The sequence below is a fragment of the Dermochelys coriacea genome, chromosome 6, assembly GCF_009764565.3.
Source record: "Dermochelys coriacea isolate rDerCor1 chromosome 6, rDerCor1.pri.v4, whole genome shotgun sequence".
In the NCBI taxonomy this organism is placed as follows: domain Eukaryota; kingdom Metazoa; phylum Chordata; order Testudines; family Dermochelyidae; genus Dermochelys; species Dermochelys coriacea.
The window spans coordinates 85,016,584-85,043,655 of NC_050073.1; the positions used below are offsets into that span (position 1 = coordinate 85,016,584).

The following is a 27,072-nucleotide window of genomic DNA, read 5'->3' on the forward strand; positions in this document are numbered from 1 at the left end:
CTCAACTTATGTAGGTGGGTAGGGTTTCCCCAGCTGCCCACTGGAATCTGGGCTAGAGGCTGGATGGCACAAAAGGCGTGTCACTGCATTCTGATGAAGATCTTTCTGCTCTGGAGTGTTTGTATGAGGATAAAGAGCATTTGGAATGAAGTGATATGTACGTGGAACCAGCAACGGTCTTCCTCGCAGCAGTTAGCTCTATGTAGAAGGAGGTGGTGACTTGGATCCAAGCAGATTTAATAACAGGATCAATGGCACAGCTGACCCCATGAGGCAAATCAACATTATATCCAGACAAGGTCTTATTAAAAAACCAAACAAAACCCCCAGAAGGTCATTAATTGAAGAAATGCATTAGCAATTTTTATTCATAATCAAATTGCAGAAATATGAGCATTTCCCTCTAGGATATAACAGAACCTGAAAGAAAATATACAAATATTAGTGGCACCACAGCAGTTGTATTGAAGTCAGGCAGCTGTCAGTTACAAAAGGCATCTTTACCAGAAGGCAGGATACATAGTGTTCACATTCAGTTTGTTCAATTAGACCAATGAATCATGATTAGAATCAGTTTAATAGCATGATTTTCCTCAGGTGCAAGAAGCAACTTTCTGCAAGTCCCTGCCACTTATAGCAGATTCTAAGTGAAGCCAGCATAAGGTCCCCTTAATCTTACCCCATCCCAGGACCTTTCCTTAACTACTCCATGGCTGCATCATGAGTCACCAGCTCAAACTCAATCCTTCCCACCCACCCAGGGAATAGAACCCCAGACCTCCAGTTGCAAAGACCTTTATTACATAGGCTAACAGAACCTCCTTACCTGTCACTAGCATTAGGGCCTGCAGTCACTAAAAGATGCATACGCGCGCACACACACACACGCACGCACACACGCATGTGTGCAGGTGTGACAGTGAATCAAGTAGTGGGCAGTAGCAGCACAGACATACGACAATCAGGAAGAGAAACCAAAAGACTGAGATTGGTTGCCTTCTGAGGAAGGAAATGCCTTCTTCCTGCCAATTCCACCCTGTCTCACAGGGCTTGACCACCACCAGCCAGGAGTGGACATACACATGCTTCTGCTTCCATGGTCACAGGGAACGTAGGCACACTGCTGCTATCATAATAAGCATCACCCTGCAAGTGGTTTCAGTTAACAGTCAGAGCTGAGAACTAACAGGAGTTGACAGGATATATACATGATGGGGATCAAAGTTTCCAACCAGAGCAAGGTAGGGTAGGACTCACTCTATACTCTCAGGAATCTCCTTGATCCTCAGTCAAGCATCCCAGTATACATCCCTGTAAAACTCTTAAAGCAGCCAGTTCCCAAGTGTCAGACCCGTCAAAACTGTTCAGTGGGTATGGGGTTACACTCTCAGACTTACTATCTGCCCGTAACGGAAAAGCCACTTCTCTGAAACAAGGAGAGTTCCTCAGAGTGAGATGGAATCAGAATCTTGGACCAGAGAGGGAAGTGGAGAAAGCTGCAGCACTGAGTCAGTGGGACTAAAGACAGATATAGTGGAAAATGGAGCCTGTGCAAGTTCAGTTTGAAGGGGAGCGGGGGGGAGGAGAGAAGAGAACTTGTGCCAGGCTTGTCATCTGACCTGTCACTAAAGGAGAGTGTTTCCTCTGGGGAGAAACTGAGCTCAATTAGCTGAAAATTGCTGAGAGCAACAGAAAACTTAGATTGTACGTTACATGAGGAGCCTCCCTGATTTGTCTGGAAATAGAGGTCTTAAGGAGAACTGAGCTTTCTATTCCCAGGGAAATAGGGAACAGAAGCAGTCAGGACACAACTGGAAGAAGTCTGCAGCATAGAAGGTGAAGGGCACCATGGATGGTACCCCTGTAAAAGCTGGTTAGTTTCCCATTGTTGGCATAACTACAGCAGGCTTGGTAACTGTGGCATCTTCCTCTTTCCACTGAGAGATGATGGTCTTCAGCTGTGTATAGAACTGCACCCCCTGAAGGAAGAGAGAGAAACAACGGTTGTACATTTGGCCTTGGGACTCCTGCAAGCTTCCCACTATACCTTCAGAGTACAAAGATCTCCACCACGGGAGCTGCCAATAGCTTCTCTACCCTTCCCACCTTCCTGAGGACTCTGCTCCAGCAATAAAACACGTTGCTCAATTCTCCCTTCATTCACAAGTCTCCACCTTGTTAATGCAACCTGGTGGTCTCTTCCTTCACCTCCATCTGGCTTCCTGCCTTAGGTTCACAGAGCAGCAAAAACACAATACGTTTCCTAATTTGATGAGTTACCTGTTTGCCATAGAAATTGGTGTCTCCTCTGAAAGAAGCACGAGAGCCAGTGAAGGAGAACATGGGCAGAGGCACTGGTATTGGAACATTTACACCCACCTAAATCAGAGTAAAGACACCACATTAATAAAAGAAACAAGTACCAGATTGTAGCAACAACAGAACAGCCTCATATTTCTCTTCCCCTGAAAGATACTAGATCCAGTTTCCTTAAATATGAGATAATAGTATGTTACACCTTAAGACAGAAGTCAGAAGCCAGGACTAGATGGGTGTCTCATGTACATGGCAAGCACTGATCAGAATAATTCTACTCTATACATTATCCTATGGATACAAACCTGCCCCACGTCCACCAAGTGGGAGTATTTCCTAGCGGTGGCACCATTGGTGGTGAAGATTGCAGTTCCATTTCCATAGGGATTCCTGTTCACTATCTCAATTGCTTCATCCAGAGTGTCTGCTTCCAGAACCACGAGAACTGGCCCAAAGATTTCCTCCTTATAGCAGGTCATGCTTGGCTGCCAAGGCAGAAACAGCAGAAAACAAAACTCAAGTCAGGGAAATGCCACAGACACCTCCAAAGCAGAGACCACCCCACACACAAATCAAACCCTCAGAGCATTCCCATCATCACTCACCATCCTTCACCTCACTGGACATCATCCTACATAGGATCACAGAATCTTAGGACTGGAAGGGACCTCAAGAGGTCATCTAGTTCAGTCCCCTGCACTCATAGCAGGACTAAGTATTATCTAGGCCATTCCTCCTCCATGAAACAACCTTTTATGTACTTGAAAACTTATGTCCCCACTCTCAGGCTTCACTTCTCCAAACTAAACAAAACCAATTTTTTCAATTTTCCCTCATAGGTCATGTTTTCTAGACCGTTAATAATTTTTGTTGCTCTTCTCTAGACTTTCTCCAATTCGTCCACATCTTTCCTGAAATGTGGCAACCAGAACTGAACACAATACTCCAGTTGAGACCTAATCAGCGCAGAGTAGCGTGGAAGAATTACTTTTCATGTCTTACTTACAACATTCCTGCTAATACATCCCAGAATTATGGTCACATTTTTTTTGAAACTGTTCACTCATTTAACTTGTGATCCACTATGACCCGCCCTAATCCCTTTCTGCAGTACTCCTTCCTAAGGTAGTCATTTTCCATTTTGCATGTGTGCAACTGATTGTTCCTTCCTAAATGAAGTATTTTGCATTTGTCCTTGTTTAATTTACATGCCCCACTGGCTACCAACCCCAATGCCATGCCCTGCCATCTGTCACACCCAACTACCACATCCATTGCCTGCTCTCAGTCAAGTGACAAATCTACTCTTTGGCCTGAGGGCTGATCAAGGGCCTAGATTCAATTAGGATTGGTTTGCTTCTGTTTCTATAACTCCTGGCTTTCTATAACTCCTGGCTTTCCATCCTCCCAGCCTGGGTGACCAGATCACTACAACTTGACACACATCTTGCCTACTAGTCAACCCCATTGCACCCTACCCGCCATCCCTCTCCCTTGCACTCTCACATTGTCTACAACTCTCCCACTGTCATTCCAAACCACCAATTTCTTATGTAGGAGCTGGAGGTTTGGCAATTAATTGTCTGCATCATCTCATCCACACTCTTCTACCTTCCTACCACCCAGTTTCCCAGCTTCATCTGCATCCATCTCTCAGACCACTTCACTTATCACTCTCCCATCCAGATTTCAGGATATAATGAGGTTGGAACCTTAACCATTCTACCCTGCCCAATTAACACATGCAACATCTATAAGTGCTTAAATGCACACACTGAACCAGCAGTTTGCCATCTAGCCTATCAAGGCTGATAAGTCCACTGGGCCATTGCCAGCTGTGTTGGGAAGATGACAAGTGCCACACTTTCAACTGAACCTATGATACTTTATTCCTCTGCATCTAGTGACCAGCTCGTTGACTAGCTCACCTGGACTTTAGCAAGGATGGTTGGTCCAACAAAGTTGCCTCTCTCATAACCCTTCACTTTGATGTCTCGTCCATCTAGAAGAAGGGCAGCTCCTTCCTTCACTCCACACTCAATCAGGTGGCAGACCCGGTCCTTAGCCTGGGAGGTGATCAAGGGCCCCAGATCTGCTCCTGGTTGGTCTCCTTTGAAGTACAGAAGCAGGGGAAGGTTTGAATTGTGATGGTTTCATCTTCAAAGAGACCAACCAACAACTACCTTCCCAGCAAAGATACAAGAATCCTAAAATTAAGTAGCCGAGGAACACAAAACTCAAACACACAGAACCAAGAGGCCCTGAACTCCAAACCCATAGGGGAGCCCCAAACCAACAGAAAAGCCCCATGCTTCCAGAACAGAGAGACAGAAGTCCCCACGCCCAAAACACACAGAGCTGACAGTTGCTGTGGTGAGTTCTGTAATTTTGAAGCTCTTGAAAGTTTTGCAAAAGCCTTCTTGAACCATAGAAGGGAAAAGGTAACAAAAGGTCATCTTGTCCTGTATATGCTACATATGATAGCTGCTAAAAACAAGCATAAAATGGACTCAAAGAGGAACTGAGTTTGGTTAGTCTGCAGTATTGCCAATCTCAAGAGATTAAAAACCATGAGTTGGATCCTGAAAAATCATGAAATTGGCCTCAGAAACCATGAGATTTAAAACATATCATGAAGCCTTTTTGTTTCTAGTCTGTCTTGACTTTTTACACTCCCCTGTACTCTGTGTATGTGTGAGATAATTTGATGGCGTTTTTTTTTTTTTAAATCAATCTTCAATGCACATATGCCTTTAACTGGCTGCTCAGATGGAGACTTGGTGTATGCCGGAGGGCCACAATCATATTTAAGAACTAGAATGGAGAAGATGCAAGTCTTAGTTTAGTTAAGCTAGTCCTAAATAGCAAGAAACTCATTTCAATATAACTGTAATGCTTCAGTTAATGATGTCTCATTAATAGGATAGTCCTCTTAAAAAAATCTCTTCAAAAATAGGAGATGGGGTGGAGGGAAAGCATCTATGCTGGCAGGAAAGAGGGGGAGTACTTATGTTAAGGTATTTTACAGACATAATATAACTCAATAGAGAGCTCTATAGTGTGATAAAGTTAAAAATAAAATATGATGGAAAAACCTAATTCACACATAATTAGAAATATATTGTACAAGGCCTATAAAGGGAGCTGGAAAATGAACATCCAAGAAATGCAAAGCAATCTAGGTATCAAGATTTTCAATAAAGATGTATGTGAATGGCAAAGATCTTTACACCAGCTACCTTTGTTTGTTTCTTTGTTGTTTACATCAACTACAAAATCCAACAGCGGATTGACTTGTCCCCCCAGAAAGAGAGATGCTTCCATCTGAAGGGCTTTACTAAACACAAATTGAAAGAAAGGGGAACGTTCCTAGAATAAAAGTCTGTTAATGTAATAAGCAGGGTTGCTACGTTAAAGGCAGGGCTGAGTCCTTTTACACAAAGCCCCAAACCCCCAGTTATAAACTGCCTGATGTTGTGGAAGTAAAACTAGAGTTCTAGTAACACAGTCAAGCCCTCCTTCACAACAGATCCCCCCAGCACTCCAACCATGTGGTGCTGAATCCAGACCTCTGTCACACACGAACAGAGGCTCCAAGCAGGCAGTCTTCCAGCCCCCACCTCCATGAAACCCATGAAGCCAAGATCTCACAGTCACACACTGCAATGTACCAGATACACAAACACACACAAGCCAGGTGCTTAACCTGAAGCTACCAAACAGATCTATACCTGCATTAACTCGGAGGTTCTTGGATCTCTCCACCAGTTCTGGAAGCCATTTCTTTGCCTCTCCCACTAATACAGCTGTAGATAGGGCCATACAGCGTTGGCCAGCTGCTCCAAAAGCAGCTCCAACAAGCTGATTCAAGGTGTTCTCCTTATTGGCATCAGGCATCACCACACCATGGTTCTTGGCTCCCTAAAATACAAGACATATATTCAATCTCAAACTGCTAAATACACCTGGTGCACAGTCTTCCAGCTCCGCAATGACAACTTCATATTATAGCTATTACTGAGCTGCTATCATCCTGGTAGAAAGGGAAGCTTAATCTCTCTCAGCACATCCAACTGCCTAAATTCAAGTCAGTCCCAGACGCTGAATGGAAAAGGTCTTAAGTATGTATACAAGGGAGTAGCAGCCTGTAGGCTGAAATCTCTGCTACATTGAGGTGCTTTACCATGTTGGATTGGACTCTCTTGCCATTCCGGGATCCTCTTTCATAGATGTACTCTCCAGCCTGATTGGACCCCACGAAGCTGATTGCCTTGATATCCGGATGGTCACAAATAAAATTCACAGCTTCAAAAAGGAAATAGCTCATTATATGCTGGGACTCTAACATTCCTCTTCAGAGTGTTCAAGGCCGGAAGGGACCGTTTTGATCAAATGGTCCCTTCCGGCCTTCTAACCCCATCCCCACAATGTCCATCCCTCTACTACCCAAAGCCCAAGCACCCACATTCCTGCCCCTCTGTGTACCACCATTACAGGGATTCCACTGCTGCCCATTCCCTCTCCCTCTACTCACTCTCCAGCACTTGAACCCCTGCCCCTCCATTCACCTACCTGGTCCCCAATCCTCATCACTCTGTCCCCATAGCACCCACATCCCAGCTCCTCCACCCATCTTGGCCTCTGCCCTTCTGGTACTTGAATCCCAGCCACCTTCTCCCAGTCCAGTCCCTCCTACACACTGGAGTTCACAGAACTCCTTATCCTTTATATCTTGATGTTCTTCCAGCTCCATAACTGCCAGAACCCTTCTTACTTTTTAAACCAGCCAAAATCTGTCAAACTGGGTGCTTAAAGTTAGGCTCTTAAATCCATATTTAGGCTCCGAGGGTGGTATTTTCAGATGTGCCTAAGTGACTTAGGAGTACAAATACACTAAGTCAATGGTACTTGTGTTCCTAAGTCACTTGGACACTTTGAAAAGACCATCCTAGGAATCAAAATGTACATCCAGATTTAAATGTTGTCCACCTTCTCTCTTTAAAGGTTTCTCTATCGTCCTGCATCAGCCTTGCACTTCCCTGGATCCCCCTTGTCCCACCTTCCCCAAACACCATGCTGATCCACAACAGTGGAAACCCCAGCACACATGCCCCCACACACCCTCACACTCTGTAGCCATATCAGCAGACTAGCCTGAGCTTACCTTCGTGTTGCCCATGGATGATGTTCAGAGTCCCATCAGGGGCACCAGCGTCTTGTAATAGCTTAGCAAGGAACATAAGTGCTCCTGGCACACGCTCTGATGGCTTCATCAAGAAGGTATTTCCACAAACCATGGCCATGGGGAACATCCAGAGAGGAATCATGGCTGGGAAATTGAATGGTGCAATCCCTGCACACACTCCCAGAGGCAGGCGAAAGGTGCAAGTGTCCATGTCCTTAGTGATGGAGGGCAGGGTCTCTCCCAGCATGAGAGATGTCACACTACAGGCGTGCTCAACCACCTCTGCAGCAGAAAGGGTGATATGCCAAAGAGTGAGCGCCTACCATTCAGCCTCAAAACTGCCTTCTCTACAATGCAATTCTCTCTTCCTACATCTTTCCCAAAACCTGCAGCTCCCATGCACCATGAACACTCCCTGCATGGCCAAGCACAGTAAATGGATTCTTTCCTCAGTGCATTCAATGTTCACATGACAGGAGCCCTGAGCAAGGTTAACAAAACACTCCCAGTGCAAGAAGCACAGAGGTACCAATCCCAGCAGAGACTTTATTTCAGCCATTTCTGCACATGGAACAGACCCACCCATCAAAAGCCATTTGGAGTCAGTATAACATGCAGGGAGAGAAACTGGGCTGCAACTTTAAAATGGGGCAAGGAAAATGGACCTTTTCCATCTGCAGCTCCTAAGGTATAGACAAGCCCATTCCTCTACCCTCATGTGAAGGCTCTGAAGGGGGCTACTTTCTTGTGTTGTAGAGCCCCTGTTGCTCATTTGACTTTTATCCTGCCCATAGCTTCTGAAATCCCCTTATAGTGGGAGGAGCCAGCAGCTTACGGAGGCCTCGGAATACGTCTCCCTCAGCATCAGCCAGGGTCTTTCCTTGCTCCAAAGTGATGAGTTTAGCAACTTCTTTCTGGAAATTAAAAAAAGAAAGTGTGGAAAAAAAGGGCCAACCAGCACAAGTGGGAGGTGGAGGCAGAATAGGCTGTTCCACAGATAGCCAAATATCACAACGAATGGACCAACAAAGAGGGGCTTGGAAAGGAAACACTACCCAATTTGCTACTTCTTAGTATGAGTCACTGGACGTGTGAGAAAAGCCAACAACCTACAGAAAGGGAATGTTTTAATTAGGACAACTGGAATTGTAGGGCCGGTCTGAATCCTATGGCATCACAGCCAAGCAATCTGGGGATGTAGAACGGGAGACTGCAAAGCCCTAGAGAGAACAACTCTTGCAGCTATTTCTCCCTTTTGCTTTCACTGACTCCATTAAACCTCAAGACAACTTAAAACAGCAATTGGTGTAAGATAAAATGCAAACAACAATATGCCCTTACCTCTATCCACAGGCAACACTGCCCCCTTTGTCCCCATGGGCCTGAAAAGCACCACACCATCCCTCCCGTGGCACGAGGAATGCCACCCCCATTCAGCTCACAAACCCAGACAGCACTGCCCTGCCATGAGCCCAGGAAACAGTACTCAAGCCTGCCCAACCTGGGCTACTGGCATGCACTCAGCGACAGCCATTAAGGACAGCGATAAGGGTCTCACCAGGTTGTCCTTGATGAGCTGCTGGTAACGCAGCAAGATTTGCTGGCGGCTCAGAACAGATGTCTCTGACCAGTTCCGTAAAGCTTTTTTGCATGAAGTCACAGCTGCCTCCATCTCGCTCTGTGTGGCCTTTGGGACACGACCAACCACCTCGTTTGTGGCCTGATGGAACAACCAATTACATCAAAACTCATCCTCTTCATGCCATCTTCCTCAGCCATTCAATGCCCCTTTCACATCCCTGATCTGATATCCTTCTAAAATGGAACCATACTTACATGATTCCCCTGATATCAGGGAAAAACTCCTCCCCTCACATACTTGGAGGGCACAGCTTCAACTAGAGTTGAGTGCTCAGCACCTCTGAAAAACAAGCTGTAGGTGTCTCAAGTTGGGCACCCAGAAAACTAACAGTTAGTGACCACCTCTGAACATTTTGGTTTAAGGGACTTGCCTAACAGTGACTGTAGCAGAGTCAGGGATGGAACCCATTTTCCCTGGGTTCAGTATTAGTCAGTGCTTTAACTACAAGATTCTTTTTGCTTCCTCTATCTCTCAGCCTCTTCGCTACACATCTGCTGTGCATAAGACAGGATCCTATGGACAGCAGTCTCTCTCTGTATAACAGTCTTTTTCTATGGCTCATCTGCTGTTCCTCTTGTGCCCTAAAGGAGGCACAGGTCCTTTGAAAAAATCAGTAAGTGATTACAAAGTTAAGTACTATATCATAATTAATATGGAAAACCGTATTTCTAGCATTTCCTATCTTTTGAGAGCTTGTTTTAGCAACTTTAACATTCTTTTAATTTAGGGTTTTTTAAAAATCTGCCTTGATATAGCAGAGATCATCAGTTACATCATTCAGAGAGACATCTGCACAATAAAGATAAGTAACCGTTCAGAGCAAGAGGAGAAGAAATAAAACAAGAAAGTGAGTAGCCTTGCAAAGGGTGAATCTCCTCACTAGATACAATGAGTTTAGCTGGCTGAGCCAACTTTGCTGAACGAGTCTCATTGTCCTGATCACTATCAAGTAAAAATAATAACTATAAATGTCAAAATGGGGCTCCGCACAGAAAAGTCCGAGAACCCACTGTCTAGACACCTGCTGCAAGGGTCAGGCAGGATCCCCCTCCATGCAGTCTCAATTGCATCTGCTCCCCAGAGGCAGACACAGAGATGAATTTAACAAAATCTGAGTTCTGAGACCAGACTCATAAAGCAGTTGCATCCAACGTGGTACTTTATGCCAAATTCACTGGAATTTCACAGCTAAAAGAGGGGAAAAGAACCTCAGATTCCAGCCAGGATTCTCTCCTCCCCCTTGGAGGAGAGGTGGGGTCTACACCAGTCTCTGCCAAGAGTTTACATTCAGGCTTACATCAAATCACATAAGTCCAGTCCTACACTTCTATGATTCTATGACAGAAACCATTTACTAACTTGATGTACTAGTCACAGAGCCCCTCCAGCATGTAAAGAGTGGAAACAAAGGTCTAAGTCTCCTCTCGGAGATCTTCTATATAGGGGAGAGAAGGCAGTGTGTGTCATTTCTACTGAGTCTGGCATTAACCTTGAGAAGGCAGTTGACCCCCTAAGAAGGCAGTTGCAAGGCAGTCACACTCCCCGCATCTCCCCAAGTGACTTCAGTGAGGAGCAACCCCTTCCTCACCACAGCGAGGGCCCACACAGCAGCAGAGGTCATTTCACTTACTGGGTTATGGATATTGATCCATTCGGTAGTTTTGGATTCAACAAACTTCCCATCAATGAACAGTTTGGTGGCTGGCTGCAGAAGACAAAGCACAAGTTAGTGGGTAATGTTTCTGCCTCCCTTTTGTGCCTAGACAGTTTACAGAAGGGGCTACTAGCACCACCTATTTTTAATGTTGCCTGACATTTCCCATTTAAAAGACCCTGTGTTCAGTTGCTTATAACTTTGGCAGACTTCAACAGTTCAAGGTGAAATCTTCTATACGAGGTGTCTCTCTCAAGGGTGAATTTTTTGGGAAAATTTCAAATTCTGGCAAATTTTTCTTTAAAAACTCTAGCACCCGAAAACTTTGGAGCAAAGACTTGAAATTTGACAAGGAGATGGCCTTTGCGTTAGGGACATAAGAACATAAGAACAGCCATACTGAGTCAGACCAAAGGTCCACCTAGCCCAGTATCCTGTCTTCCAACAGCGGCCGATGCCAGGTGCCCCAGAGGGAACAAACAGGAAAGGTAATCACCAAGTGATCCATCCCCTGTCACCCATTCCCAGCTTCTGGCAAAACAGAGGTTAGGGACACCATCCCTGTCCATCCTGGACAATAGCCATTGATGGACCTATCCTCCATGAACTTATCAAGCTCTTTTTTGAACCCTGTTATAGACTTGGCCTTCACAACATCCTCTGGCAAGGAGTTCCACAGGTTGACTGTGCGTTGTGGGAAAAAATACTTCCTTTTGTTTGTTATAAACCTGCTGCCTATTAATTTCATTTGGTGACTCCTAGTTCTTGTGTTATGAGGAGTAAATAACACTTCCTTATTTACTTTCTCCACACCAGTCATGATTTTATACATGTCTTTTACTGTCACCATGCAAATCTACCCCACTTTGGGGGGAAAAAAAATCCCAATTTGCACATGCTCAGCAGGGACTTCAGTTATAACAGCTATAATCTCCGAAGATTCCCTCCTCATTGAACATGCTCCACCCCCTCACTGCTCTTATGAGTGACCAGGCTGCACATGTGACATCTCCACAAACCATGTTCCCTCCAGTGCAGGGGTAAATCTGGATTTTCTCTGCAATAACTAGGGCTGTCAATTAATCACAGTTAATGCATGCAATTAATGCAAAACAAACTAACCAGATTAAAAAAATAATTGCAATTAATCGCAGTTTTAATTGCACTGTTAAACAATAATAAAATACAAATTTAAATTCATTACACGTATTTTTGGATGTTATTCTACATTTTCAAATATACTGATTTCAATTACAACATAGAATACAAAGTGCACAGTGCTCACTTTATAGTATTATTTTTGATTACTGATGTTTGCACTGTAAAAAGATAAACAAAAGAGCCTGCAATGGAACCCAAGCCTTTTGAGTCTCACTGTTCCTCAACAGTCAGCAAATATCTGTGAAATTCATTGGCAAAGTGTCTCTCTCATCCCCCTCTAGTGCTGGACAACTAGAGGATGACAATTTACTATTGCCATCAGTTACTCCATTAAGTGAAAAGAAAAGGAGTACTTGTGACACCTTAGAGACTAACAAATTTATTAGAGCATAAGCTTTCGTGAGCTACAGCTCACTGTGACTGAAGTCTGTGTAGCGGATCTAAAGGTTCCAACCCAGCTAATGACCCATGAGGGTGTCAATATGATGCCACATGATGGAATTTCTGGATTTTTTTCTTCCAATTTGCTTTTTTAAGAGCTAGGAAATTACACACAAAAAACTACATTAAAAGAAGATTATTTAAGTTACAAAGTCAAGAAATCAAAAGTTGGGAAATGCCAGAATTAAGGCTGCCTGTGCAACTTTAATTCAGCCCTTTGTGAGTCTTCATTACGGTACAACCTTCAGGTACATCATCACCATTTTTTTACCCCACAGGACCCTTACCTTGTTCAGTGGACAGGATGGATCTATTCTGGTGATGAATCAGGGTTGGGTATTAAAGGGGACTCTTGTCTGTAGGGCTCCTGCCTTATTTGTTGCAGAAGTTGGAAAATTTGTACTGAATGAGGCAGGGGACTGCAGGAAGTGTAGGACTGTCTCATGGTTAAGACAGCTGAATGCTGCCCATCCCTGTCTCTGCCACAGAGTTCTTCTATGGGTCATTTAAACCAAACTTTTCACATGTAGTCACTAGTTGTACGTTCCTCATATTCTGGGTGCCTAACTTAAGACCTTAGCATCTGATCTGCAGAAGTGCCAAACACTGAGCTGAAAATGAAGTCAAGGGAAGTTATGCTTTGAACATATAATGTTCTATATAATGCTAACTACTCTGAAAAAAAATCAGCTTTTAGGTGTCTCAAATTGCGCATCAACAATTAGTGGATACTTTTGACCTTAGCCTCTCTTTGCCTTAGTTTCTCCATCTGTAAAATGGGGATGACAACCAGCTCACTTCACAGGGGTGTTGTGAAGATAAACTCATTAATGTTTGTGCAACATTGAGATACTCTGGTGAGAGCAACCATAGAAAAGCCCATTTTGAGGAAAGTAATAATTCTATCTTCAGAGCAGGGTTTGAATAATGTGCAGTAAATAAACCTGGAGCAACAATAAATAACGACAAGAAAACAAAATATTGAATAGCAGCTCATTAAGTGAGCATCATTCTTTTATGCACTGAATGAGGTGGGGCCCTGTGGAAAAAATATATATGGTCATGTAATTAAAGACCATCAGAATCAATATGCATAAGAGGGACAAATTAAGGTTGCATGAGCCATCTTAATCCTGGTGTGATGGTCTGCATCTTATTTTTCACCCCTTGCATACTACTATAATAATCTTTGTACAAGCATGCCTTGTGAGATATCATTTGAAAACTCATAGTTTGATGATCATTATTTTCCTGGTAAAATGTGTTGCAATGATGTATGTAAAGTTGTAAGATTTCACTATTTGGTGTTACTAAAACACGTTCCAAGTCTGGGGAGTGGCCAAACTAGTTCCTCAGAGACAAAGGGCAAGCTGATGCCTCAGCCAGGGTAAACAAGGTGAAATGGGCCATTACCCATTAAGTGACTATTCACTAGCAGGAAAAGGGACAGAGGTGAAAAATCTACATTTTAGCAAAGAAACAGCATGGGGTTCCCATCCATGTAGACTTTCTATCTGCTAGATCTCAGCAGGAAATGCTTCTTGGTGTGGGTGAGGGAAGCTATTAAAACAAGGGACAGACATTACAAATCATTCCTCCCTTTCTTTCTTTTTATGGCATTCATGACACCTGAAGAACAAAGGAAACAACACTGGACTGTAGGAGAGATCCTGACTGAAGTTCAGCCAACAGAACTGCTGAATCATGCGGTGAGACTTTGCCTTGAATTTACGCTAGTTCAGGGGTTTTCAAACTTCAATGCACCGCAACCCCCTTCTGAGAACAAAAATTACAACACGACCCTGGGAGGGGGGGACCGAAGCCTGAACCTGCCTGAGCCCCGCCGCCCTGAGTGGGGAGGCCAAAGCCCGAGGGCTTCAGCTCCAGGTGGGGGGCCTGTAACCTGAGCCCCACCACCCAGGGCTGAAGCCATTGGGATTGGGCTTTGGCCCCATGCCCCAACAAGTCTAACGCCAGTCATGGAGAACCGCTACCCTAGTTGGTAAAATTAGGCGTTAGTTGCCTTTTACTTTTATTTTTCTTGTAATCAGTTCTGACTTTTATGCCTCATACTCGTGTGTGCTTAAAATATCTCTTGTTTTATCACTTTATCTAATCCAGTGTGTTGAATTGAAGTATTTGGGAAACTCCATTTGGGACAGCAAGCGAGCATATCATTTTTTATTAGTTAAATGACAAACTTTATACAAGCTTGTATTGTCCAGGAAAGGGCTAGGCAGTACAAGACATACATTTCTGGGGGGAAATCTGGGAATGGGAGTGTGTTGGGGTCACTCTGCATTAAAGCTGGTGTGAGTCTGGCAGGCAGACCTCTCAAAATAGAGCTTGGAGTCAGAGCCGTCCCTAGCTATTCTGGGCCCTTACGCAGCCCCCCTGCGGGGCTGGGGCACACCACCCCACAGCACTCACTGGTGGCACTGCTGGGGCCAGGTTGCTGCACTTCCCACCACCAGTGAGCGCAGGCCTGGCTCTGCTGCAGTCCTCAGGAAAGTGGGGGTGGGGCTGGGGCGGAGCAGAGCAGGGTTTTTGGGGAAGGGATGGAGTGGGGGCGGGGCTGGGGCAGAGGAGGGGTGGGAAGAGGCAGGGCTGGGGTGGAGTAGGAGCAGGGGCAGCACACAGCTGCCAAATTTCTTGGTGCCCTATGCAGCTGCGTACTGGTAGGGACAGCCCTGCTTGGAGTGATTTATGTGCTGGAGGCTGTATGAGAGCAGACCAGGAGTGGTGGCAACATCACTGAAAAGGCACCCAAGGTTAGAGGGTTGGGGGACACAACTACTCATTAGTCTGGATCTTACCCTGGATATGTCACTCTTGGCATTTGCTAACTTTTGATTGCTTGACTTTACAATCTTAATAATGTTTTTTTAATGTAGTTTTCCTGTGTGTAATAAATATCTAAGTTAGGTTAATAAGAAGGCAGATTTCTCTCTCTCTCTCTCTCTCTGACTAGAAAGGCTCCTTAGGACTCTCCTCCCTCCCTTCACTAAGAACCCCAAAGCATAAATGTGTTGGGGAAAACAGCTAGAAGTTAAATAGAGGAGAAGCGATACAAGAGACCAGGGCTTAAATTCAGCTCGAGCTGCCCAGAACAGAGCTCCTGTAAATATTTTCAAACTTGTGGGAGCCTTGGCACCCCCTCCCTGTGGGGCTGAAGCCCCTGAGACCTCTCCCTGCCCCACAACTGAAGCCCAGAGCCCCAAATGGGGGTGGGGGGGGGCTGGGAGGGAGCTCTGGGAAAGTCTCTGAGAATTTAAGCCCTGGAAGTGACCTTTAAGGAGAGATGTGAAGAAAGTGTTTCATTGCATGAGGAAAAGAGCCCAACAATCCACCTGCCCCAGTAGCTATTATAGACTTCTCAGAGCATTAGCCAGCCTTATCTAGAGTTCTGATTTGAAATTATTTCATACCCTGCAAGCTAAGCTGATCTATCTAAAGTCAATTCAGCAAATACATTTTCTTCCAGTGTAAATCCACCTCTGTAGCAATGCAACCACAAAAACTTGCTTTAGTTTCATAACACCAGATTAGGTAGGCACCCTGGATTATGCAAGTGAAGATACTGGGGTGCAGCTCCTGCCATGCAAATATGTGGAGGGTTAACAAAATAGCTGCCATCTGCATCTCCTCCTACCCTTCCCTGCATCCAGAACCCCTTGAGCCCCCAATTCCTTCCCTTTGGTAAAGCTGGTCATCAAGAAGAAAAATGAACTCACCACTGAAGAAGAGAAGGAGGATGAAGAATACCAGGTGGGACTCACTTTTGCAGGGATCTACATGAAAGAAAGGCAGAGACACAGAGACCAATGCTGTTAAACACACAGGAGGCAAATCCTGGGGTCTCTGCAGAGGTTAGACTCATCCAGTCTCTGCCTGGCTTGTGGCCACGGAGGGATTCCAGTATCTGAGCCCCAAGGTCCATTAGTCAACTGTATCCTAACGGAGCAAAGCAATGCAGGGGACCGTCACCAATAGTTGTAAGTGAATATGCCATGGAAGGGGTCTCCATCATTCCCTGTATGTAGGCTAGAGAACTGAACAAGTGCTAATAGAATCAATGGCAAGGAACCTGATTAAGCACGAATCGTTCAGTGGTTCAAGTTAGCCCCGATAGGTCGACGTATCTGAAAGTGCTGCACAACTGCCCTCATTCACACTAGTGCAGTTCTAAACCGTTTCAACGGCGCAGCTTCCTAGGTACCGTCCCGCCGCTCGCCTTGGGGCGGCAGGACGCGGAAAAATCAGAACCGCTTCCGTCAGTCCCTGTCCCCAGTAGCACTAAAGCCGTGAGGCCGACCCAGTGCAGAGCCCTGCCGGGAGCCCGCCCAGCCCAGCTCTCGCTGCCCGGAGTCTGAGAGCTGCCCCGCTGCCACCCCGCGCTAGCTGCCCCGGAGAAAACCTATCCCAGCCCAGACTTCAGAGTAGCAGCCGTGTTAGTCTGTATCTGCAAAAAAAAAAACAAAAAACAAAAAAAAAACCGAAAAAAACCAAACAGGAGTACTTGGGGCACCTTAGAGACTAACACATTTATTAGAGCATAAGCTTTCGTGGGCTGCAGCTTAGGCTCTAATAAATGTGCTAGTCTCTAAGGTGCCGTAAGTACTCCTGGTTTTTTTATCCCAGCCCAGGCTCCCCTCCCGCGCGGGACGGGTGCAAGGCTTGCTCGCCCTCCAGCAGGAGCGGCCACCCCGGGATTCTCACTCAGTCGAGCCGCGCTGGCAGCCAGGCTGCCCCCGAGAGCCCGACGGGAACACGCGTGCGGCGGCCACCCGGCCCCCTAGCCCGGGGGACTGTCCGGCACAGGCGAGGCCGGAGACCAGCCCCCAGCCGTAGAGCTCAGACCCGAGCCCGCCCGTCGGAGCCACGACAGGACTCCCCCACCTAGGCACGGGGAAGGAGCTGCTCGGCACCCCCGGGTGCTACGGGCGCCCGGCCTCACCCTGCATAGGAGCCGCTGCCCAGCTTGGGCCCCGCGCCCTGCCAGCGCCGCCATCCTGCCCGCTGGGAGTCCCTGAGCCCTCGGGAGATTGCTAGACCCTCACAGAGCAGGGCCCACCCCCGCACTGCCATTGGCCGCTTAGACAACGCCCTCACCTTCGCACGGCACGGTACCGCTCGTCCGGGCCAATAGGGATCCGACTCGTCTAGCCCCGCCCCCCCAGGAACCGCCCCCCGTCCCGGGGCGAGGATTGGTTAGGAGAACTGAAATGCCCGGGGTGGAAATTCGGGTCAAGACACGCCTCCGAGGGGGAGGAACGTAGGCGGCGCGTGTCTGGGCGGATTTAGAGGGAGTCAGGTGTAGGGTTTCTCGCGGGTGGCAGTTGCTCGTCACGTGACTTGGACAAGATGGCGGCTCCCACGGAAGGTAAGAACTTGAAGCACCGGGACTGGAGCCGGCTCCGCCTAACGCATCTCGCCAGCCCTATGCGCAGAGCTCACCGGGGCGTCTCCTGGGCACCGGCTCAGCCCGCCCGGTTCTTGAGCCGCATTTCGAGCTTTATCTGTCGCTGCCCCCCCGTCCCCCTCCTTGCTGGCGGTTCGGCAGCGTGGGTGTCCCGGAGACCTGCCCTGCTGGGCGCCCCTATCTCGCCGCGGGGTAGTCCCGGGTAATGAAGCCTGAGGCGGGAACTGGCAGCCCTGCCCTCGGGGCAGTTCCCGGCTAGATGCCCGTAGCCTCCTGCGCGGGGCGCCACGGTCGAGCCTTGCCAGGGCACCCTCACGCCGTGGCCCGGGGGCGGTAGGGCCGGAGCGTCGCCGAGGCTACGTGTGACTTTCCCGTCCACGAGGCGGGAGCGGTGTGCGCTGTGTCTGACTGACTGTCTCCTTCCAGGGACCGACCTGGAAGCCTCCCTGCTGAGCTTTGAGAAGCTGGATCGAGCATCCCCAGACTTGTGGCCAGAGCAGCGTAAGACGTGCCTGATTCTCCCCCAGGGGCTGGTGATGTGGGTGGACCCCTCGTGTGGGAGCAGGAGAAAGCCTCTCGTGTCCCAGTGAGAAGAAGAAAGGCCCCTGGACCGTCAGTGTACTGCGGTCCACCACCTGGGAGGTGGCCTGTGTGCGTCAGGGAGTTATGGTCTGGTTGTGCAGGGAGTGGCACCCTCTAGGCTTTGTCTGGCCATGTAAATGTAATGCCGGTTTAATGGAGATGGTATCCAGCTTGAGCCCCAGTAGATCCAGGATGTCCTCCTCGTAGCTTTCTAGTGGGGATACTTCTCAGGTTTTGTTCTCTACACCAATGAATTTAAACTACAATGATCTGCATTCCTTGGTGAGGTGGCTGATATCTAACTAGTGAGGGCTGATAGGTACGCTTCTCAGGATCTCTGTGTAAACTACTGGTCAATAAACTCCATCTGCTTGCTCTTGACACTCCCATGGCAAATCAGCAGGGAAAATCTTATTTTTTCCCAAGGAGTATTCTGAATTCTTGTAACTACTGTAGTATTTGCTGCAGTTTTTTGCATGAATTAAAGTGACTAACATTTCACATTTAATGTAGTGAAATGGCATTTCTTATGGCAGGGTGTGCCTGGGGATTTTACCTAACTACACTGCAGCTGGGAAGTGTAATTCCTAGTTTGATTGGCACATGTGCAGTAGCTCTGTTCAGTGTAGTGTACAAACATATATCAGCATGGCCATGGCAACTCAGGCTAGCTGTCAAACCATCTGCTTAGGACCTCAGACAGGATTGTATTCAGGCAAGTTGCCCGTGACTTCTGTGGCCACACTAATTTTTAGCATGCTAATGCAAGTGTTTATGCCTACCCAAGGTGGGAATTATGCTTCACAGCTGCAGGGTAGATGTATTCTTTGATGATGATTAATTGTGACTTCTTTGGAAACAGGAAAGCAATGACATTTTGGTCATGAATAATTATCTTTCTCTCTCCTATCCAGTACCAGGTGTTGCTGAATTTGCTGCTTCCTTCAAAAGTGTAAGTGATCTCCTCTAATTCAGACCTGTTTACATTTTCCTCCCCCCCCCCCCCCCCCACATTTTCCCCAATCTTGCTATCTTTTGGAAATTCCTGTTTTTCTCATACAGTACCCTATACAGACTTTGTTCATGAGGTTTCTTAAATCTAGTTTGCTAATGTCACTGTGTTTCTATTAAGACCTCTCCGAGATCCGTGGTTTTCAAATTGGTTCACAACCCTGTACTGGGTCATGGAATGTAAAGCACAGGGTCCCGGCGACTCTGGTGAGCACTGCTGACCGGACCGTTAAAAGTCCCGTTGGCAGTGCTGCCCAGCTAAGGCAGGCTAGTCCCTACCTGTTATAACACCGTGCTACAACCTATAAGTGGCCAGCAGTAGGTTCGGCTCCTAGGCGGCGGGGGAGGGGAGGGTGCACAGGGCTCTGCACCCCGCCCCAAGCACTGTCTCTGAACTCCCATTGGCCAATTCCTGGCTAATGGCGGGGGGACTTTGCCGGCAGGCAATAGCGGCATGGAGTTGCTTATGTGCCTCCGCCTAGGAGCTGGATCTGCTGCTGGCAGCTTCCTGGGCGCAGTGTGGTCGGTGGTGCCAGGACAGGCAGCAAGCCTGCCTTCGCGCCCCTGCTTTGTTGCTGACCGGGAGCTGCCTGAGATAAGCCCATGCCCCAATCCCCAGCCCTAAGCGCCCCTCACCCCCAACCTGGAGCCCCTTCCTGCACCCCAAACCGCTCATCCCTGGCCCCACCCCAGAGCCTGACCCCAGCCCAGAGCTCCCTCCCACACCCTGAACCCCTCATTCCTGGCCCCACCCCGCAGCCCACACTCCAACCCTCTATCCCATCCCTGAGTTCCTCCCAAACCCCTCATCCCCAGCTCTGTTGGATCGTGGGCATCAACAATTTTCTTCAACTGGGTTGGCAGAAAAAAAGGTTGAAAACCACTGTACTAGATAACCCTCTCCTGTGTGCACATGTTACTTGTCACAGTCTGTATTTTCTTGCTAGGATAACTTTTTTTTCCCTCTCTGGGAGTTTTAGAATTTACAATAAATGTATCTTCTGCCTCATACTGTGTATGAAACTTGGAAATGAAAGCTTTAGATCTGCACTCAGTGATTTTCAGAAGTATTACTGTCTGTATTGCCCTTTGGGAGACAAGGGGACATTGCTTCAGCAGCAGTGGAAAAAAATACTGGAAAAACGGGACTCAGATACAGAAACACAGCATCTGACAAGGATAGCTCTTTACAGAGTGGCTGGAGTTTAATCCTTAGTCCACTTAATATTATTGTCCGGGTGTCATCATTGCTTCAGATGCTGGAGATGGTAGCTGTACACATCTTACAACAATGCACAAAAATACTTGATTGAGCATGCATTTTCTTTGTCTTCTGACAGCCTATCACCAATTCCCCTCCCAAATGGATGGCTGAACTAGAAAATGATGATATTGATATGTTAAAGGGTAAGTATGAGCTATCAGATGGCAAGCAATGTAAAGTCTAGGTAAGCGGAAACTCGAGGCCTCAAAGGGAAAGAACCTAAGGTAGTGCCTACTGTGATGCTTATGCAGTATAAACAGAGTTTAAAAGGGGTGTTAGAAATTTCTGTTTTTTCTTAGCAATATTAAGGAATCTTTTACGTAGAGACTGTCCAGTTAAAGAATAAATGGACACAAATCAGATGTCAAGAATTATAACATTCAAAAACCAGTCGGAGAACACTTCAATCTCTCCGGTCACTCGATTACAGACCTGAGGGTGGCTATCCTTCAACAAAAAAGCTTCAAAAACAGACTCCAACGAGAGACTGCTGAATTGGAATTAATTTGCAAACTGGATACAATTAACTTAGGCTTGAATAGAGACTGGGAGTGGATGGGTCATTACACAAAATAAAACTATTTCCCCATGTTATTTCTCCCCGCACCCCACCCCCCCACTGTTCCTCAGACGTTCTTGTTAACTGCTGGAAATGGCCCACCTTGATTATCACTGCAAAAGGTTTTCCTCCTCTGCCGCCCCCCCCCCCCCCCCGCTGGTAATAGCTCATCTTAAGTAATCACTCTCCTTACAGTGTGTATGATAAAACCCATTGTTTCATGTTTTGTGTGTGTGTGTGTGTGTGTGTGTGTGTGTGTGTATATATAAATCTCCCCACTGTATTTTCCACCGAATGCATCCAATGAAGTGAGCTGGAGCTCACAAAAGCTTATGCTCAAATAAATTTGTTAGTCTCTAAGGTGCCACAAGTACTCCTTTTCTACTGCACTGCTTCCAATTTTAGACCTTGGAGAGCTCTTCTTCAGGCTGAAGAAACATTTGACCATACTCCGACACAAACTACAGTGCAAAAGGAGCTGTTTTTTAAAATGGCTCAATTCAGCTGTGCTCAACTTGGGTTCTGTTGCACAGCTTCTAACAGAATTAGGCTAAAGAGCAGTCAGAAACTGTTCGATCATAGTTCCTTGGATACTTCTAACACAATTTGTCCATGTAGCTGTTGCTACTTCTACTCAAAATGTGAGTTTTGTGAAGGTACCTACTATGTAGGATTCTTGCTTCTGCATGTTGGCTCTTTAGAACAAGGCTGGCAGAACTTTCTTAGCTCTTTGGGGTTTCTTTTACATTTGAGGGCAAGAGTAGCTGAGTGCAAAATGAGCTAGGTATCTTCGTAGTCATCATCTGCCAGCCTCTGCAGAGAAAATATTGCATTCTGATTCTGCTAAAATGATCAGCAGCAATTTAATTGATAAAAAGAAAAGGAGTACTTGTGGCACCTTAGAGACTAACAAATTTATTTGAGCATAAGCTTTCGTGAGCTACAGCTCACTTCATCGGATGCGTTTGGTGGAAAACCAAATTTTTTCCACCAAATGCATCCGATGAAGTGAGCTGTAGCTCACGAAAGGTCATGCTCAAATAAATTTGTTAGTCTCTAAGGAGCCACAAGTACTTCTTTTTCTTTTTACGAATACAGACTAACTCGGCTGCTACTCTGAAACCAGTTTAATTGATGTGACCATTCAAATGATCAACTTAAATTTCAAAGTTAATTGCCCTCAATGACTGTTCACACCTGTCGGAACTGCTGTTTCAGACAGTTGGAAGGAGGGTGTATCTTCACTAGGGAAAAAAGGTGTTGTTAATGTACCTTCAGCATATAAGAATGGCCATGTTAGATGGACTATTGGTCTGACCTAGTCCAGTATCCTGTCTTCTGACAGTTGCCTCTGCCAGGTGCTTCAGAGAGAATAAACAGAACATGCAATTTTCAAGTGATCCATCCCCTGTCCTCCACTCCCAGCTTCTGGCAGTCAGAGGCTAGGGACGCCCAGAGCATGGCATTGCATCCCTGACCATATTGGCTAATAACCACTGGTGGACGTATTCTACATGAACTTACATAATTCTTTTTTGAATCCCGTTATAGTATGGGCCTTCAGTACTTTCCCTGGCAAAGAGTTCTACTGGTTGACTGTGCAATGTGTGAAGAAGTACCTCTTTTTGTTTGTTTTTAAACCTGCTGCCTATTAATTTCACTTGGTGACTCCTGGTTCTTGTGTTATGTGAAGAGGGAAATAGCACTCCTTCTTTACTTTCTCCACACCATTCATGATTTTGTAGGTCTCTGTCATATCCCACTTTAGTCATCTCTTTTCTAAGCTGAAAAGTCCCAGTCTCTCCTCAAATAGAAGCTGTTCCGTATTCGTAATCATTTTTGTTGTCCTTCTCGCTATCTTTTTCCAATTCTAATGTATCTTTTTTGAGATGGGGCAACCAGAACTGCAGGTCGTACTCAAGGTGTGGGGGTACTGTGGATTTATATAGAGGCATTATATTTTCTGTCTTATTATCTATCCCTCTCCTAATGGTTCCTAATGTTAGCTTTTTTGACTGCTGCTGTACATTGAGTGGATGTTTTCAGAGAACTATCCATACCTTTTTCCTAGTGAAGATGCACTCATCAAATCTATTAGCCTTGACTCATGTTTTCAGTGTTCTCTTCACAACCATAGTACTAGAAATCTCTTAAATGAAATCTTAAATTCTGGAACAATCATTTGATGACTGTTATATGATGGATATCACAAAGCAAATAATGGTTTTGAATAAGTTAATCGAAAGTTTTCACGCTAATACATTTAAAATACAGCCTGTATCTTAAAGTTTACAAGGTACAAGTCAGTCACTAATTTGTTTTATTTTTTTCAAACCTCTGACCTAATGTTTCGTTTCGTTTTTTTTTTTCTGAAGGAATTGGAGACGTCAGAGGGGTAATTTTTAATCCGTAAACTAACAGACTGAATTGTGAGAGCTCAATTAATTTGATCTAAAAGTAAATGATTCTGCAGAAAATAGTTGTATCAATATGTAACGGATCTAATCTCGCCTTTAAGTACAATGCTGGCTGTGCTATGGAACAGCTATGATTTTACTACTATCTCCAAAAGTACAAAATCGACAGGCCTTTGATTCCTACTGAAAACGTGGGTTGAGTTACATTTTTTTTAACAAATTAACAAGAGTACTTGTGGCACCTTAGAGACTAACAAATTTATTTTGAGCATAAGCTTTCGTGAGCTACAGCTATGCTCAAATAAATTTTAGTTTCTAAGATGCCACAAGTACTCCTTTTTCTTTTCACTATTTCACTGTTACCCAAATGTGAGGACTACTGAACATGTGCTCTCTCTGCCCCTTGGAGACAGCATATCAACAATATGACCTGAAGCCTCTTTGCTAAATAGCTAATATGGCTTAGTTGCCACTAGAGGGCAACAGACAATGTTAAAAATCACATTTATTCTGTTTTTTTTTTTTTTTTTTTTTTTTAAAGAGCTGGGGAGCCTTACCACAGCAAACCTAATGGAGAAGGTTCGAGGCCTGCAGAACCTGGCTTATCAGCTAGGACTGGATGAATGTAAGTACTATACACATTCACTAATGGCTTCATAGTGAATTTCCTCATTTCAAGCATTTAACTTCTCTATCCAGTTCTGCAGTTCTCTACCTAGAAAAGTATAAATATTTTTAGGCGTTCCAAACGTATGGAAAAGCAGCAGCAGTGCATTAAGAAACCCTTCTCTGGTAAGAGGAGTACTTTATTTTATTGTCATTACACAGTTGTCTAAAACATGTCTGTTATAGGCACATGTGAGTTAATATTTCAGGAACCTCAAGTTTAAAATTTCTCAGCCTTTGTGGATTTCAGCTTCCATCCTGATGTTGCATTAAAGCTTATTCCTGTAGTAAATGTATTACCATGTTGTGTGCCTGCACATTCTTCCACAGCTGCCTCTGCTGCAAAATAATGAGAAGGGAGACTGCTTGTCCACCCTTCTACTTTAACACCAGCAGGGGCAACCAGTCATAGAGGAGATACAGTAGAACCTCAGAGTTACAAAAACCTTGGGAATGGAGGTTGTTCATAACTGAAATGTTTTCAACTCTGAACAAAATGTTATGGTTGTGATGGGTTCAGTCAGAGACCCCCTTGGGACTGTCACCTGACGTGCTGAGATTACCTCAGAGCCTGTTTTTCCCTGCCAGCTTTGGACTCCAGAACCCTGCCTTGTTGAGCCAGACACACTAGCCTGCTGCAACACAGAACCAGGTCTGGTCCATGCCCCCCAAAGCTGCAGACTTCAACCAAAAACTGTTCACCAGGTCACCTATCTCCAGCACCAAGACACCGAGTTCCCAATGGGATCCAAACCCCAAATAAATCTGTTTACTCTGTATAAGCTTTATACAGAATAAAACTCATAAATTTTCTGCCCTCTAGAACACTGAGAGAGAGAGATGCACAGCTGATTGCTCCCCCAGGTATTAATCACTTACTCTGGGTTCATTAATAAACAAAAGTAATTTTATTAAATATAAAAAGTAGGATTTAAGTAGTGTCACATAATAATTGACAGAACAAAGTAAATCCCCAAGTAAAATAAAGCAAAAACACACAAGTCTAAGCCTAATATATTAAGAAACTGTTTACAGGTAAAATCTCACCCTCATAGATGTTCCAATAAGCTTCTTTCACAGACTAGACTCCTTCCTAGTGTGGGCCCAATCCTTTCCCCCGGTACAGTACTTGTTAATTCCAGCAAACGTTTTAGGTGTAAAGCAGGGGCTTTCTCATGACTGGCAGCCCCCTTTGTTCTGTTCCACCACCTTTTATAACTTTGGCACAAGGCGGGAATCTTTTTTGTTTGGGTCCCCACCCCTCCTAAATGGAAAAGTACCAGATTTAAGATGGATTCCAGTGTCAGGTGTCTCACAGGACATGTGATCATGTCACCTGTGTGGGCCAGCCTCCATACTTCCTTGGCTGGCCCACATGTACACAGGAAGGCTTGTAAGTAAACAGAGCCATTTACAGCCAATTGTCCTAGTCAGTGGGAGCCATCAATATTCTAAACCACCTGTAATGGCCCATGCTTGGAGGTCCTGTTGTAATTATGCAGAGTTATACTTCATATTTCTAGCTTCAGATACAAGAATGATACATGCATACAAATAGGAGGAATATATTCAGTAGATTATAACTTTTGCTATGATACTTTACAAGAGACCTTTTGCATAAAGCATATTCCAGTTACATCCTATTCACACACTCATAAGCATGCTCTTCCCATGCGTGATTTTTTTTTTTAAACACTTGGGCAAATTCCATTGGCTGAAAGAACTGGGGAAGGTGAGAGAAATGTTCCTGTCTTCAAAAAATTATGATTTTTTAACATATAAGAACTTCCAGATTGAGAACCACAAACATTCAGCTAGAATCTCCTATTGGGATCAGCTGTATCTATCCCCATGTGATCACACCTGTAGTTTTAACTTCATTGAACAGTTTTTGGGAGCAAGGGATGGCAGCACAATTCACTTCACGGGTATGTCTTCTGGATGTACGTCCAGGGCCTTCTCCTTTACCAGCATTGATGTTGGGTATTACTTGTGGTACAGACTTGCAATTTATTGAAAAATGATTTGAGGCATAATTGAAAATTGTTTCCCTGTGAATGGTGGTTTGAAGCTTGCAAACTGCGCACAGTATGGATAACATCAAAGTTTCTAGACTAGCAGTTTCCAACGTGACTGAAATGTGAATTTTCTGCATTGTGGTGGGGGTTTTTTTTTTGTTTTTTGTTTTTAAATCACCAGTGTTTTAGGTATAAAGCCAGGGCTCAAACTATGGTGTGCTGCGCATCTGTTAACTTAAAGTGAAGCTTTTAACAAAGGGCACAATACTCTCCTTGAATTATTTTCCATTAAATCCTTAAACTGGATTGAACAAATGGTGGTGATTAAAGTTTGTTAAATACAGCCACCCCATAACTTTGAAATACTTGCAAAAGCTGTTTATCTGGGGAGAAAGAAGGAGACTGTAGCCTCTGTGTATTTTAATAGACACTCCTCCCTTCCTCTGCTATAATGGAGCATTCTGTGTGTCTGAATGACTGAGTACCATGGAGCCTTTTTTGCTTCTAGCTCAGAGATGGGCCACTGAAAGCCTTTAGTGGGCTGTATGTTTTTTAGGAGCTACTTAGTGTTAGGCCAATGCCCCTATGTGCGTTGTAGGTAGTGTGGATCAAACCTGGGCAATCTGGAGCTCAATTCATCAGCCTCCACTACCTCAGTTAAAAGACCCAGGTATCTTAGCCAAGGCTGCAACAGAGTCATCAATCCCTGTTTGGTCTAATCACCACGAGAGGGG

The 27,072-nt window shown here is 45.4% G+C and overlaps 2 protein-coding genes across 14 annotated transcripts in view; one reads left to right on the forward strand and one right to left on the reverse strand.

Moving 5' to 3' along the window:
* Positions 1–341: 341 nt before the first annotated feature.
* Positions 342–17,549, reverse strand: ALDH6A1 (aldehyde dehydrogenase 6 family member A1). Of its 2 annotated transcripts, XM_038406433.2 has the most exons (12): positions 17,357–17,549; positions 16,134–16,190; positions 10,774–10,848; positions 9,060–9,221; positions 8,337–8,415; positions 7,481–7,783; positions 6,500–6,621; positions 6,048–6,237; positions 4,245–4,426; positions 2,622–2,801; positions 2,281–2,379; positions 342–1,979 (listed from the first exon to the last, which is right to left on the reverse strand). In XM_038406433.2, exons 1-12 carry the CDS (start codon positions 17,408–17,410, stop codon positions 1,875–1,877), a joined length of 1,608 nt encoding a protein of 535 aa, XP_038262361.1. In that variant the 5' UTR covers positions 17,411–17,549; the 3' UTR covers positions 342–1,874. The 2 variants fall into 2 exon arrangements, with proteins under 2 accessions (XP_038262361.1, XP_043372074.1); XM_043516139.1 differs by lacking the exons at positions 10,774–10,848; positions 16,134–16,190; positions 17,357–17,549 and adding an exon at positions 9,338–9,450.
* A 73-nt stretch (positions 17,550–17,622) lies between these two features.
* Positions 17,623–27,072, forward strand: part of LIN52 (lin-52 DREAM MuvB core complex component) — a 72,001-nt gene continuing 62,551 nt past the window's right edge. For 4 of the 12 annotated variants that reach the window (XR_006281927.1, XM_038406438.2, XM_043516154.1 and 1 more), the window contains exons 1-5: positions 17,639–17,782; positions 18,248–18,322; positions 19,318–19,355; positions 20,755–20,821; positions 24,196–24,279. Coding sequence is in view for 11 of the 12 variants with exons in the window: in XM_038406438.2 (XP_038262366.1) it covers positions 17,764–17,782; positions 18,248–18,322; positions 19,318–19,355; positions 20,755–20,821; positions 24,196–24,279 (283 nt within the window). In the remaining variant the exon portion in view is untranslated. Of the gene's footprint in view, positions 17,783–18,247; positions 18,323–19,317; positions 19,356–20,754; positions 20,822–24,195; positions 24,280–24,393; positions 24,665–27,072 lie in introns of those variants that run through there. The other 8 variants (XM_043516147.1, XM_043516148.1, XM_038406436.2 and 5 more) reach the window with 4 other exon arrangements.